At 33.5% G+C, this 16021-nt stretch overlaps 1 protein-coding gene across 1 annotated transcript; it reads right to left on the bottom strand.

Annotated features, from left to right (window-relative positions):
* Positions 1 to 8639: 8639 nt before the first annotated feature.
* LOC145800358 (uncharacterized) lies at positions 8640 to 9686 on the bottom strand. Its single transcript, XM_082890017.1, has one exon. The coding sequence runs from the start codon at positions 9684 to 9686 to the stop codon at positions 8640 to 8642; it is 1047 nt and encodes a 348-aa protein (XP_082746143.1).
* Positions 9687 to 16021: the final 6335 nt, after the last annotated feature.

The following is a 16021-nucleotide window of genomic DNA, read 5'->3' as shown; positions in this document are numbered from 1 at the left end:
TTATCTTGTTTTCAAACAATCACAATTTTGTCATTATCCTGACTTTCCAAATCCCTAGTAAACCTAAGTAATTGGCTAATGACCACGTGAGTGAGATAGATGCATGTTCACGTTTTTGTACCAGGTAAACCTATGCTCCTGCTGATATAGCTCAAATCTTGTTACCACTTTGCCAGCAAAATGTTTGTTAGATAGATTTCGTTTACCATGTGTGTTGATTTTTTTGATTATTTTAATTTAGGATTAAATTTTTTTTATTTGTGATAGATTTTTTAATTTTTATAAGAAAAAATTAAAATAATTATGAGTTAGATGTGATATATTTTATCTTATTTAATTAAAATAACTTATTTTATCTTATATGATTATTTTAACCCAAATATATATCCCCAACAGAGCCATAGTCAATGAGGGCAATAAAAAAATATTTAATAAAGTTGTTGAGATAAATAAAATGAAATGGCTTTCACAAGAGTTGATAAAAGTCAATTTGCCTAATAAAAATTAATTTTGGTAGTTGAAGGGATAATATTTAATAAAAATTAACTTGAAAGTAATGAATCTTATTATTTTAATTAATAAAGTTAAATTGAAACAATAATATTCTATTGGGTTTATTGGAATTAGTTTGAAATGGAATAGAATGACGATTCTCTTAAAATGGTAAATGATCATTTCATTTGTAATGCATGTTATCATTATTTTTTTAGTCAACTAAACATATGAATGAATATTTTGATGCAAAATGAACCAAATATTATCTAAATATATTTACTTTAAGAGCACTAAATATAATTTTTGAAAATTCTATAATACACATTCCTTACCATATGCCCCCTTAGTTGTATCATTTTCTTATTTAGTTAGGACATTTTTTTGATATGTTTGGTTTCGCTTTATGTAACATTTGGTTATGACTTTTTATTTTTATTTTTATTTTAGTTTTGACTCAAAAAGTATAGAGTTATGCAAATTTTTTTTTAGTTATAAGATGCATATAGTACACATCCTTTAAGAAATGTGTACCATAATCTTTTCCAATAATTTTTCCTAAAACCAAGTCAAGTTGGACAATCGTGTTAAAAGAAGAGAGAATTACATATCAGTAAAGTTTTTACAAAATATTTGCAGGTTATTAGAAAAAAAATTATAAATTTAATTATTAATATTAATAAACTTTACTATTGATTTGATTTTAAAAATTTATACATATATTGAGATGTAATTTCCCCTTGAAAAAATTGTCAAAGTTAATGTGACATAAAAAAATCAAAATTGTAGGTCATCAATGGCCTGTCAAATTTTGACAATGATCAAACTTTGTGCCTGAAAAATTTGAAAGTGGTGTCAAATAACTACATTGAAAAGAAAAAAAAAAAAAAAAAAAGGTGAAAGTGTTGCCAAATTGTAGTTCGTTAAAAGAACACCTTTGCACTCTTTAAACTTCCTGTTGTGAATTGGCCCCAAGTGGAAATTGAGTGAAATTATAGACACTATCTTCAATTTTCGTTCTTGAGGGAGAATCGGTAAAATAAAAATGTGAGTTAAATGCATTATTTTTTCATCTAAAATAATAATTGATAATGACAAATAAATACATTTCAAAAAAAAATGAAAATGATGTTAAAAATGAGAAAATTAAAATTTTGTGACCCTAAGTAATTTTTTTTTTCTAAAATTACAAAGATAACAATGTAATTAATCAAAATTTAAAGGTGAGAACGACGAAAAGTCACCTCCAGCTTCATGTAGGTTTTTCTTTTCATTTGTTTTAAGGGTTATTTTAAGAAATGACTTATAAGTTGATTTTTTGATTTATTACAAAAAAAAAATATTTAAAAAGTAGAGAAGCGATATGACTCAAATAAGTTAATAAGTTAATAAATTAACTTTTTTATATTTTTCCCAAAAGAGGCCTAAATAAGAAAAATTATTTTCATCTAACAATCATGATTTTGTCATTACCTTAAAATTGATATTTTTATTTTTATATTCCTCATACCAATATATATATATATATATACATTTTGGTTGATGACAAATTACATGTAGTTGACTGATGACAAATTTGGTAAAGCGAGAATATTATAATGATCGCATGATTCCGTGTGTGTAATAAAATTTATTTACATAGCAAGAGTTGTGTAGGATTTATAATGTGATTTAATGATCATAAAGCCGGTTTGTGGTGAACTAAAATAGTATAATTTTCATTTATTTTGTTATTATATATATATATATATATATATTTGTAAAAAATTAAAAAAATATATTTATTTAAATTATTCTAAACAACCTGATAATGTGAAAATGACGATCACTCTTTCAACAACCAAAACATTTGAAGTCATACAATTCGAGGACCTATTCATTTGTGACTCAATTATATTCATTTGTGACCCAATTAAATTCATTCTTTCCTTCCAACAATAAAAGTTTTGTCTTTGCTCTGGCTTTAGTACTTATAGCCTAGGTAAACCCAAGTAATTGAGCTAGAATTTCAACAATAAAATTACCACATGGTCAAGAAAATATTTTAAACAAAAATGCTATGAACCACCCTTATCGATTCATAATTTATCCCAAATGTACTTTTAGGGTTCATGAGTAAAATAAATTTAAACAATTAATTTATTTTTTTTGGAGTAAATTATGAATTTATAGTTTTGTTTTATTTTAAAAAGTACTTAAAATTTACATTTATGTATTGAACTTCTCTTTTCAAGCGTTTCTAATGACAAGAAAACCAAGAAGTTCAATTTTGGAACGATTGAAATGATCGCAAAAAGTCAAATTTTTTGTAGTGACATATATATTATCTTATTGGAGTTATATCATCTATTATTTTAGTCATATTATTTCTCTATCACATTGTACATTTTTTCGTAAAAGGTTAAAAATTTATAAAAGTAGAAATGCTAAGGATTAAAAATTTAGACAGAGAAAAAAAATTAAGAAAAGTAATGTCTAGGTCAAATTTATTATAATTATGAACTTCATCACATAAGAGTTGAATCTAAACTGCTCTGTATTTTTTTTTTTTTGGGGGGTGTATTTTTTAGGGGTTTTTAAAACACCAAAAAAAATAAAATAAAATAATGACTAAAGGTCAATAGTTGCATGACGTATCTTTTATATTTTTTAAATTCAAAAAAATGAAAAAAAAAATGCATTTGAGAAGAGTTTGAACTCTAAAGACCTAATAACGTTTTTCTTTACATTATAGTATAAATTTTCCATGAATGAGGGGTCAATTCCGCATAGCACTTGGTGACTGGGCAGTTTCCTTTGTGACTTTATTTATTATGGGTGAAAATTTTCATTTTTGCCTTTCAATTTCATAATTCACATCAATAAATTTTTATTTTAAAATCAAAATGGTTATGGAAAAATTTGAAACTTATATGGACATGATAGTCATAAATCGTTAGTTTTTAAATATAATAAAGTGCCATAATCCTAAGAAATAAAATAGAAGTATCCATTCCATTTGTGAAATGAAAGGAATCAAAATCTAAATAGCACGAGTAATTATCCAATCTTTCAACAATATTCCTTGATTCATAGCATGCCTTCTTGACTTCATGAGTTGGATTTCCATATTTCATTTTTGCCAACTTGATATTTTTTTTTTTTTTTTTTTGATCAGCAAAAAAAATCAACTTTATTGATGAAGATTCAACAATACAGATGAATACATCAACAAAGAAGGAAAAAAGCACACCAAAGGATGGTGAGATACCATCCAAGAAGACAACCAAACAAAACAACAGAACTACACCCCACCCAGAAAAACAAACAGCCACACACCATACACAACAAACTAACAGAACCACCAATTTAGTCCTAACACCCCCAACTTCCACCAACTACAAGAGAATAGAAGCAACCCAACACCACCGATGATATTAAGGCAGAGATACATACCTGATTTGTTACAATCTCCGAATGATGTCCTGGACTGAATAAGAACACCCTTTTGAATGAGCTTTGACCCAAAAAGCCACTCTAGCCAAAATCAACTCACAGAATTCTGCAATGCAAAGCTGCTTCCCAGAGAAAACTACTTCATTTCTGAGTTTCCAAGTAGACCACATGACAACCAAAGGAATAACTTTCCAAATTCTATCTTCAAACTTTCTCCACTTAAATCCCATCCACCAATGAAGCAACCCTTCAACATTACCAGGCACAGCCCACTGAATCCCCCACCAGTTTAACATTGTAGACCATACTTGCCAAACAAAAGGGCACCAAAGAAGAACATGATTAACTGTTTCAGCATCATTCCTGCAAAGAACACAATCAATGGAAGCACTTTGGTTGAGTACGCCAATCTTTTGCAGAAACATGGTTGTTTTCAATCTACCTTTCCACGCTAACCAACCAAGGAACTGAACTTTCGGAGGGGCCAAATTATACCATAACAGACCAGTCCACAGAATAGAAGGACTATCTGCAAAAGCTTCTGAAAGGGAGGATATAGAAAATTGTTCTGATGAACATGCCAGCCACTTCAAACAATCTTCATTGTCCCCAGCCCCCAACTCTGCTTGATTAACTAAGGTAACTAACCTTTCCAACTCCTCGGTCTCCCACGCAAACAACACTCTTCGAAACTTAAATTCCCAGACCCCTGATAATCTTTTCCTCTCCACCAATGCACTTAAAGTTATATCTTTTTCTGTTGATAAACTGAATAGCCTAGGGAATTTTTCCATAAGACACTGATTCCCACACCAATGATCCAACCAAACTTGAATCCTACCCCCATTTCCCCTAACCAGCTTAACGTTATCAAGAAAGATACTCTTCAATTGAGGGTTTGATTGGCCAACCCTTAATATCCCGCCCCATACCTTAGATAAATATTCATCAGAGCTAGGAAAAGGCAACCATTGCCCACCATTATACTGGTATCTACTACACAAAACCTTTTTCCATAAGGATTTATCTTCAATACCAAATCTCCACCACCATTTCGCTAGAAGACAGTCATTCACATCCTTTAGCCTTCTGATTCCTAACCCACCTTGGTCCCTTGTTTTAGTAATCTCCTCCCATTTAACTAGATGGATCTTCCTTCTTAATTCGGACCCTCCCCATAAGAAAGCTGCCCTCAAACTCTCAATTGTCTTAATCACAGAATGGGGCATCTTAAAAATGGATAAGTAGTACATAGGTCAGCTGGACAGAACAGACCTGATGAGAGTTAAACGACCCCCAAAAGAGAGAAGTTTCCTTTTCCAAGATGCTAATTTGGCCCTGATTTTATCGATTACTGGTTTCCAAGTTTTTTCAATCTAGGGCTAGCACCAAGAGGCAAACCAAGATAAGCTAGAGGAAGACTTTGATTTTGACAATTAAGCACACCAGCACAGTCCTTAACCATCTGCACAGTCACACCAATTCCACATACATAGCTTTTATAGAAATTTATTGTCAGCCCTGACACTAATTGAAAACATCTCAAAATTTGTTTTAATGCTATAACCTCCCCCACATCGGCCTTGCAAAAAATTATAGTATCGTTGGCAAACTATAAATGTGAAACAGTTGTGCTTGCCCCCTCCTGACCAATAACAGCACCTGTGATAAGCCCAGATTCACCTGCCCTTTTAATCAACATATTTAAATGCTCTGCAACCAGGTTAAAAAGGAAAGGTGACAAGGGATCTCTCTGCCTGAGGCCTTTTTCAGGGCTAAATTCCGCCGTAGGAGACCCATGAACTAGTACAGAAACTTTAGGAGTACAAACACACTCCTGAATCCATTTTCTCCATCTTGCTCCAAATCTAAACCTACTCATCATAGATAGAAGGCAATCCCAATTCACAGAGTCATATGCTTTTTCGAAATCTAATTTCAAAATCGAACCAGACTGGCCACTTCTCTTCCACCAATCAACTACTTCATTTGCGATCAAGACCCCATCCAAAATGTTCCTTCCCCCCAGGAAAGCTGATTGAGCCTCCCCAATTACCCTAGAAATCACTTGCCTCAACCTATTAGAAAGGACTTTAGCAAGAATTTTATACATAGAGCCAATTAGACTAATTGGCCTATACTCCGAGATGCTAACTAGACCCTCAACTTTTGGAATAAGAGTGACGAAGGAGCTATTAACACCACCAGCCAATTTTCCATTCTAATTAAATTCATTGAAAAACCTCAACACATCAGTCTTAAGGACCTTCCAGCACTTTTGAAAACACAGAAGGTTAAAACCGTCAGGACCGTGAGCTTTATTCCCATCACAACTCTTGACAGCAGCCCACACCTCCTCCTCTGTGAATCTTGCTTCAAGACCTTCAGCAACACCATCACTACCAACAGATTTAAACTGACCAACCAGCTTAGGCCTAAACCTCCATTGTTCAGAGAACACATGCTTGAAATGATTAAAGACCTCAGACTTCACTCTTTGCGGGTCCTCATACAACACCCCACCCACAAATACAGAATTAACAAGTTCCTGCTTTTTCTCCTAGACGCCACAATATGGAAATATCTCGTATTCCTGTCCCCCAACAGGCTCCAGTTCATCCTAGACTTTTGAAGCCACAACCATTCTTGTTTCTTTTTCAAAGACCAAACTTCTTTTTTGAGCTTCCTTCTTCGATCTACTTCAGCATTGGATAACTCCCTAGATTCAGCCAATAAATCAAGATTATGTAACTCAGATTCAGCTGCCTTCACTAAGTGTGCCACATTCCCAAACACTTCATGATTCCAACTCTTTAGCACCCGACGAAGATTTTTAAGCTTCTCTTGAATAACAAAACCAACCCAACCACTAATTTCTGGTTCTACCCAAGAAAACTTAATGACTGACAAGAACTGAGGATGCAAAATCCACGCATTAACAAACCGAAACAGCCTAGGACCCCAATCCCTGCTATCCTCCATGAGGAGAAGAGGACAATGATCAGAAAGCCCTCTTGGAAGACCCCATAATGTAAAGTTAAACTTTTCCAGCCACTCTGAAGAAAGTAAAATTCTATCTATTCTACTCCAGTTGCCCCTCACACTTGAGTTACTCCATGTAAATTGTCTACCCTGCATAGGCACATCATATAGTTCAACACCCTCAATAAATTCATTAAACTCCCTCATCCCTTTGTCTCTTCTTAAACACCCCTTCCTTTCCCCCATACTTCTAACCTCATTAAAATCCCTCCCTAAACACCAAGGATCTACATACTTAGCCTTTAAATTACGCAGTGCATTCCAGACAACACCCCTTCTGGTTACATCATTTGGAGCATAAACATTGACGAAAACACAATTGAAACGAGGAAGGATCGTACCTGACAGAATTAAGAAATTTCTTGAGCTGCAACACTTAGCAAGTGAAAACACACTAGCCTTCCAAACACATAAAACACCACCAGAGAACCCATCAGCGTCAACAGACATATATTCCAAATCATCAAATGGCCAAATAGACTTAACTAATTCTTTGGACACTCCAACCTTTTTCGTTTCTTGCAAAAACAGGACATCAACCATCCTCTCCTGTACTATATTCCTAATTTTCTGTCGCTTCTCAGATTGCCCAATACCCCTTATATTCCAAGACAACAGCTTCATTACAAACATTTAAACACCTTATCTTCACCTAGTAGATGCTCGTGATCAATCACCAGCAGCCACCTGTGCTGCTTTTCTTGCATCTTCCTCTTCAAGCTCAACAATTTTTCGCACCACCTCTTCTTCCTTGCCTAAAAAATCAATCCCCAGAGCTTTGCCCATTTTGACTGTTTCCATCGCCTTAGCTATGAGGACATTGTTCTTACCCGAATCCTGTCCAAGTGATTTCTGCCGTGACAGAACAGATGCTGCAACTCGGAAAGCCGGACCCTTGTGCCAATTCGCCATGGATGATGATCCTCCACCTCTTGACACAACCTTTTGCTTTTGACGAGCAATCCCTCCCCTTCTTTCTTTCCCCGAACCAGCATCACCAAGAGCCCTAATTTGGGATTGAGTTCTGTTAGATTTTGATCCCTTATTTAACAACAGCTCACCAAATTTAGCCCCAGCTAACGTTGAATGGTTTCTGCCATGGGCCTGATCCACTGAACAACTAATAAAGGATTGAACCAAATCCACAGAATTATTGTTGGGCTTACTTAAGCCCATATTCACTTGGTTGTTAATGGGCTTACTTAAGACCAAACTTAAAGGGGCTTTATCCAATACAACCTCTAAATTTATTCCAGGCCAATTAACAGCATCCCCACTCAAACTGTTCATATACCCAGGTGTAAGAACCTTTTCTACCTCGTCATCCTCAGTGCTGCCCTTGACACTCTGCGTCTCCAGCAGTCCATCTTCCTCTGCACGATTTTCATGAAACTCAGCCACCTTTGTGTTTCGCCCACATTTACTATCCGATTCCACCACAATGAATGGATACGAAACGACTTTCTGACCTTCACTAACATTGGCCCCACTAAGTGACACCTCATTCCGTTGAACAGCTGCCACCTCTTCTTCAACAGCCCCATCATGAGACTCATCACCAGCCACTTCAGCATCATCTTCCTCATCACTGTTTCCATGTTCACCATCCATCTGCTCGAGCTTGTTTGAGCTATGACAATCATGTATGGCACACTTACAATCCACCTGCACTACTTTGGACACCATGCTTGCTCCTCACACACCCTTACAGGGTATCTCCTATCCCCACTTAAAACCAGAATACTTGAATTGATAGACTCCATGAATTTAGAGGCTATTTTAACTCTACCACATGAGAATGATGATAATTGCACTGTTTCATCATCTACCTTAAGAACCTCCCCCCAGATTCTACCAATCTTTATAAAATTATCCGCACTCCACAGGTTAAAAGGTACACCATAACAGCATAACCATACTTCCCTTTCCTGCTCAATATAATCCCATTTCTTCCATTCTGCTACTGATTCACATGATTCCTTCCAACAATCCTGAAGCAGTAATTGATTTTCCTCCAGGTGAGCTCGAGAAGAAAAAGATACATTAGCTTGTCTTCCCCCACCCCCTTTCCGTACTATAACCTCACCAGACCCCTTAGCCAAAACTGCCATCCGAAACTCTGAAAGGACATGATGACTTCTCAACTTCACAATAAGACTGTCAAAAAGCCAACCATTCCCCGCTTCTGTGGCAATAATCTCATGCTTTACCACCTCACGACACTGCCCACCTTGGACTGCATCAGCATAAGACTTTACACCAATATCTACCAATTCTGAGCGCCTTGTATACGTAGTTGCAGCTGTTCGAGCGAGTAAATTCTTTATCCGTCTTGATCCTTCTGTTCCTCTAACTTCTGCTGGTGCCCTTCTTTCAAACTCCGCTGTCTTCACCTTAAGGGCGTTGTCATCGCACCACAACCCATTGGCCTTTTGAATGGCCACTGAGGCAGCAATACTACAACCATACCTGACAAAACCAAACCTTGATTTAGTTGCTTTCCTAGTCTTATTCGGAATAAACACATCTCTAACAACTCCAAATTTCCCAAACAGGGAATGCAGATCCTTCGGGCTCATAGACCATGGAATATTATCAACGAACACAGTGTAGGTCTTATTTCCCCTTGTATTAGCCAACTTTCCTTTACCAGCAGGCATTCCTCTCCCATAGACCACTGGTTGCCATCCACCCAACTTGATATTATTACTTATCATTAACTTCTTAATGTAACTCTAGTCTTGCGTTAAAATAGTTGTTGGAAGTACTCAACTTTCCTTTACCATCTTTTTCGATTTTTTTCTTTCATTTTTTTCTTAACCAAAGCAAGACAAAAAAACGAACATGTACACATTTTTTTTTAAACAAAACATGTCAGAAAACGAACAAGAACACATTTTTTTTTTCTCATTAAAAAAAAATACACAGAAACCCAAAAACTAAAACAAATAAACAAATTAACACAAGTCAAGTTTTCTCACCCAAATCGCTTTACTATAAACAAAGTTGTGAGCATTGCGGTTCTTGGGTGGTGTCTTGACGTTGTGGTTCCCTTTGCTTTCAATGGGAACCCGTCTCGACTTGGTTTCCAACTTCCTATTTCTAGGTCTTGGCAAATACAAACTCGCTCCATGTTTGGTCTCAAGTTGATCAAAATAACGAGGTCTAATATGACCTTTAACCTCATTACTACCAATGAAGTGTCTCCTACCCCCACGAGATGTTGGAATTTCTTCTATCTCTATGAGACACTCTCCCATGCAACTCAAAACAATAAGGGCGAATATGACCGTACTTACCACAATGATGACAAATAAAAACAAGGTGTATAGGATGTACCTTCTTTTCTTTGGTCTTACCAACTCTAAGAAGATTGAGAAGTCTTTTCTCTTGTTGAATCTTGTGCTCCCCCTGCCCTTGAGTTCTTGTATCATGAGATATGGAAGCACTCTGTTTTTGCTCTTTCTTACCACCAAAGCCAATGCCACTCTTGTTAGAATAAATTTGTTGAGACCCAATGATATTGTCCAAAGTCTTTGATCCTTTATTCCAAAGACCAATGGTAGCCATTGCAACCTTGAGTTCTTCCTCTTTCTTGATCATTAGTTCTTTCAAAGCAACTTGAGACATCTCGAGAGATTCAATCTTTTCTTCATACACGGCATAGATTTGTTGTAGCTCATTCTTCTCTGTCTTACAAGTCAAGAGTTTTGCACAAAGAGCTTGTTGATCATTAACTATCTTGATGGCATCAATCCTAGCCTCGAAAATCTCCTCCTTTTGTTTGACATTCTCACTTTTACAGGCTTTGAGTTTCATAGTGAGTTTGTCATTCAATTTGGATAAGTTAAGAGATTCCTTATACAATTTTTCATAAGCTTGCTCAAGCTCTTCACCATCACTCCCTGAGGATTTATCATCAGTGGCATTATCAACCGGTCTCTTCGAATACTCTGTTCGTCCTTCAATTTCGGAGGCCGCCATAAAAGTAAGGAATTGTTTATGTCCCTCTTCGCCTTGATCTTCATTGTCACTTTTATCTTCATCAGATTCTGATTCATCATCCCAAGTGATAGCGAAGGCTTTCTTCCTCTTCAAACGAGTGGGGCATTCTGAAGCAAAGTAGCCAAATCCTTGGCATTCATAGCATTGGACTCTTTCAGAGTTCCCTTGTATCTTTCCTTTCTTCTTCTTGGCTATAGAATTAATTTTGAGTTTATCTTTGCCTTTAAATTTATGAGTATGAGTAGATTCCAAAAGATTATGATTCTTTTTCAAAAAAGATTTTTTAAATTGTTTAACGAAAGCATCTGTAATCTTGGAATCTATCTCACAATCCTCATTAGAATCCTTTCCAACTCTATAAGCACTATTAAAAGCAATAGAATCTTTTTGTTTCTTTTTGAAATTCCTATGTGCCTCATAAGTTTGGAGATTTCCAACCAAGTGATCCAGCTTGAGATTGTCAACATCTTGAGCCTCCACAATAGCCGTAACATTTGGTTGGAACCGATCGGGCAAGGACCTCAAAATTTTTCCTATAATCTTGGATTCCGGTATTTTTTCATCTAAATTGAAGCTGGAATTTACAATGTCACTCAACTTCGCATAAAATTCATCAAAGGTCTCACTATCTTTCATTGAAAGGTTTTCGAAACTAGACGTGAGCCTTTGAAGTTTTAAGCGTTTAACCGAAGGAGTGCCCTCATGAATAGTTTGTAAAATATCCCAAGCCTCTTTTGCAACTTCACAATTGCAAATTCGACTAAACTCTTCAGGTGTGACAGCGCAAAAGAGAGAATTGATAGCTTTACTATTCCAGCTACTATTTTGGTAATCAATTGTGTCCCACTTATCGATTGGTTTGGGGAAAGTTACTCCATCAACGGTAATTGTCGATTCAGTCCACCCATACATGACAGATTGCCAAATTTTTTCATCAATAGATTTTAAAAACGATCTCATCTGAGCTTTCCAAAACGAATAATTGGATCCATCAAGTAGGGGTGATCGAACCATAGAATTTCCCTCACGAATTGAAGCCATTATCACAAATCAAACAAGATCTCGCTCAAAAGTTTTAAACAACAAAAGAGTGACCGGCTTTGATACTAATTGAAAAATCTAGAAATTCCCTAGATGTTGATTTGTGATTATGTATCAATTTTAAGCAGTAAACAACAATCCCAATCAAACAATCAAGACAAAAGGACACAACGATTTTACGTGAAAAAATCACAATTGGACACCTCCAGTTGTGATAAAAAAAAATCACGGGCAAAAGCCACAAAACAATCCACTAAAAAAATATAAAAGAATTACACAGGTATACTCTCAATTACCTAGCGAACCCACGCCCAAATTGAACCAACCCCTATGTGTCTCTTCCAATCCCGTCTTCACCTCGGAATTGTCTTGACGATGAGCCACTCTAGAATCTACCAAAGCTTTAGGCTCAAATTCTTCAGAATCTACCGAAGAACAACTCTCTCTTTCGTATAGAATGAACAAACGAGCCTTTGATGTATTCTTCTTAACCCATGAGTTGAATACTCAATTAAACATCAAAGAAAACTAGCAAAATATCCCCAGATATAAGTCTTAATATCCAAAAAGAAGATCTAGAGCAGTAATCCTAAAATCTGACAGAAACATGTACTTATAGAAATCTGAATCACGAAACTCGCTCGAGCGAGGAACCAAAAACGCGTATTTTCCATAAGTGGCTTTGCTCGAGCCACACAACCTTTGCTCGAACGTACATTCATCATTCTCAGGTTTTTTGCCAGACGCAGCCTTCGCTCGAGTTAGCAAGGGCGGACATGCAACTTTGAATGCAATTTTACATTTTGCTTCGGGGGCACTGCCCCTCGGCCCCGCCAAGGGGCGCTGCTCTCTGGACCCCTGCGAGCTGACCAGGCAGCTCGATCCCCGTCATAACCAGCGAAGTGGCAATCTTGAAAGTATTAACATCACAAACTTCTCTGCAAAGCACAATTCGGGTTGGATTCGCATCTAAAAACTCATAGCCACACGAAAATAAAAAGTGCGAAAATAAGTACAACTGAAAGGAGTTTTGTCAAACGGGATTGTCAAGAATAAAAACCTAACATTAAGTTATATAAATATCATTAAACTATATTTTTGTGTATTTATGATATGTTTTCAAAATAAATGTAAAAAAAAAAAGAAGCGTTATTATAAGGAATATTTTGTAAATTTTAAGTTTTATAATAATATATTGTAATTTTAACACTTATATTTCTATTAATTTATAACTTTAATATATTTAGGAAGTACGTATGATATTACGGTTTGATTTCGTTTGACATGACAGTTAAACTATTCACCCTTAATTAATCTGGTCATTTTGATAATTTGCTCAACAATCTAATTTTTAAAACCTTTCCATCCAAGCAAACTACTTTTACTTTAATATTGTATTTGGTTAGGAAATTTGAGAAGGGAATTGGAAATAGAAATAAAAAAAGTAAGTAAGATATGAATTAATGCTTCATTTGTTATTTGAATGAGTTATTATTTTATATGTTAGTTTTTTTTTAATGTGAAATTGAATTAATGCTTCATTTGTTATTTGAATGAGAGTTATTATTTTATATGTTAGTTTTATTACAGATATTTGAATGGGAGTTAATATTTTGTATGTTAGTTTTATTACAGGTATTTTTTTATTAATTGAATGAGAAATTAAATTCAATATTTTTTACAGGTATTCTTTTTAATTTAATCAAATAAAATTAGCATAATATCCCCAAAAAAAAGGGAAAAAAAAAGGAAGATATGACGGCGTTTCTACAAACGCCTCCTAATCCCTCTCCTAATAACGGTAATATTTTTGAAACAGATACGACGGCGTTTCAAAAACGTCGCTAAATATTGTTGGTGACGTCAGCGTGTGTGTGGTGGGACATTTGGCGGCGTTTTTTAAAACGCCGCCTTTACTAATATCACGACGTTTTTAAAACGTCGCAAAGCTACAGCGACGGCCGCAGCTTCGACGTTTGGTATTAAACGCCACAAAAGGAATTAGGGGCGTTTTTGATACATATGGCGGCGTTTTTTAAACGCCGCTAAAAGTGCGATTTCCAGCAGTGATTTCACCTAATTTCACACATTATATCTCTTTTTCTTTCCAAATCCCTCTCGACATCTCCCAACCGAACACAACAAAATGATTTATTTTTGTTTTATTCATTCCCAAAAAAAGAAAAGAAACATTTTGCATTAATTAAACAATTTTTTTTTTTTTTATATATTACTGGATGTCCAGACCATTCATGTTTTATTTTCGTACATTGTAAACCCAAGTCATAAGGCTACTAATGTCTTCCCAAATGGGAAAATTCTATAATATACATTTCTTTAAAAAATATATATCATATGTACCTTTAATTATATCTTTTTTTTTATAGTTATGATTAGTTTTTTTTAATTATAAATATTTTAATCATATTTCATGTTGTGTTTAACTGTAATATTTTTTAATTATAACTTAAAAAATTAAAATTATATATATATATATATATATATTTAGTTATAAAATACATATAATATGCATGGCATTTCTTTCCAAAATGACAACCATAAGCAGGGGCAAAGGGAAGAAGGGGACAGGGGTCACGTGCCCCTGGATTTTGGATTTTTTTTTAAATATAAAGAAAATATTTTAAATAAAAAAATTATAAAAATATTATTTAAAGTAAAATGTCAATGACATTTTTAAAATTATAAGAACAATAATGATTGTTTTCATTGAAAATAAAGAGAGTACGATATTATTTTTTATGAAAGTTTTAATATAATAGTGATGTCTATCATTATTGATATGCAAACATAATTAATCTCAATGAAAATATAAAATTTATTGAAATGTTAGTTACATTTGACATGTAGAGTTTATCCTCCATGTGTTTCTTTATTATTGGTTGGTAATATTACATGTCAATGATGACGTGGTATGACTATTATATTGAATTTTTACGCATATTTTGTATAAAAAAAATTACTTTATCATTATATAATTTATTTTAAAACTTTATATCCATGAATTTTTTTAATATTGTCTATGATACACTAATTACAAATAACATTCACTTTGTTTAGTTTGAGTTTTCTTAAAATATTTTTTAGAAAATTCTACTTTTTTATTTTCCGTATTTTTTTTTGTTTTTACTGAATTTTTTTAATATTTTAAACATTTTTTTTTTAATTTTTAGACATACATAACATAAACACATTTAAAAAGTATAATTTTTGCGAAAAAAATATTTAAAAAATTAACTAAATACCAAAAATATATGAAAAATCAATGCATTTTTATTTTTATACATTTATTAATTTTTTAAAATATTTTTTCACAAATATTTTATTTTTTTAGACACATCTAAGTAAGATGCATATAAAAAAATAAAAAAAAAATACTTAAAATTTTAAAGATATTTACTAAAAACAAAAAAACACAAAAAATAAAAAATTTAATTTTCAAAAAACTTAATTCAAAAAACTCAAATCAAACACATTAATTATTATTATTTTTTTATCTTTCATACAGTCAATCGTAAAAATTTATGTAAAGTATATTTACAAAAACTTTCAATATTTTAATTAATAAATATCTATTTTAATTTAATTTTCTGGCTCCGCTGCTGAAAACGAGCGCTGGTAATGTAAACTTGTCGTTTTTATTTGTTATTTGGAAAGCAAACTTCTAAGTCATTTTTTTTTTTCCTTTCAACAAACACATGCAACTTTGTCAAAGCTTTGACTTTATTACCTTGAAAAAACCGAAGTTGTTTGGCGATTTTTTTACGATGACCATTGAAGTCTTTATTTTAATTTTTTTTCTTTTTCACTTTAGTTTTTTATATTTAAAATTTTTTTAATTTATTTTTAAATAAAAATAGAAAATGACATCTTAATTGTTACATAATACAAAAATTATATTATTATATTAAAATTTAAATTTATATAAAATATATGAGTTTGATATAATAAAATATTTTTATAATACGTAACTATCAATATATAATTT

Source organism: Camellia sinensis, chromosome 10, assembly GCF_055761805.1.
Source record: "Camellia sinensis isolate YWXY chromosome 10, ASM5576180v1, whole genome shotgun sequence".
Lineage (NCBI taxonomy): Eukaryota > Viridiplantae > Streptophyta > Magnoliopsida > Ericales > Theaceae > Camellia > Camellia sinensis.
This window is presented reverse-complemented; position numbering and strand designations above follow the sequence as displayed.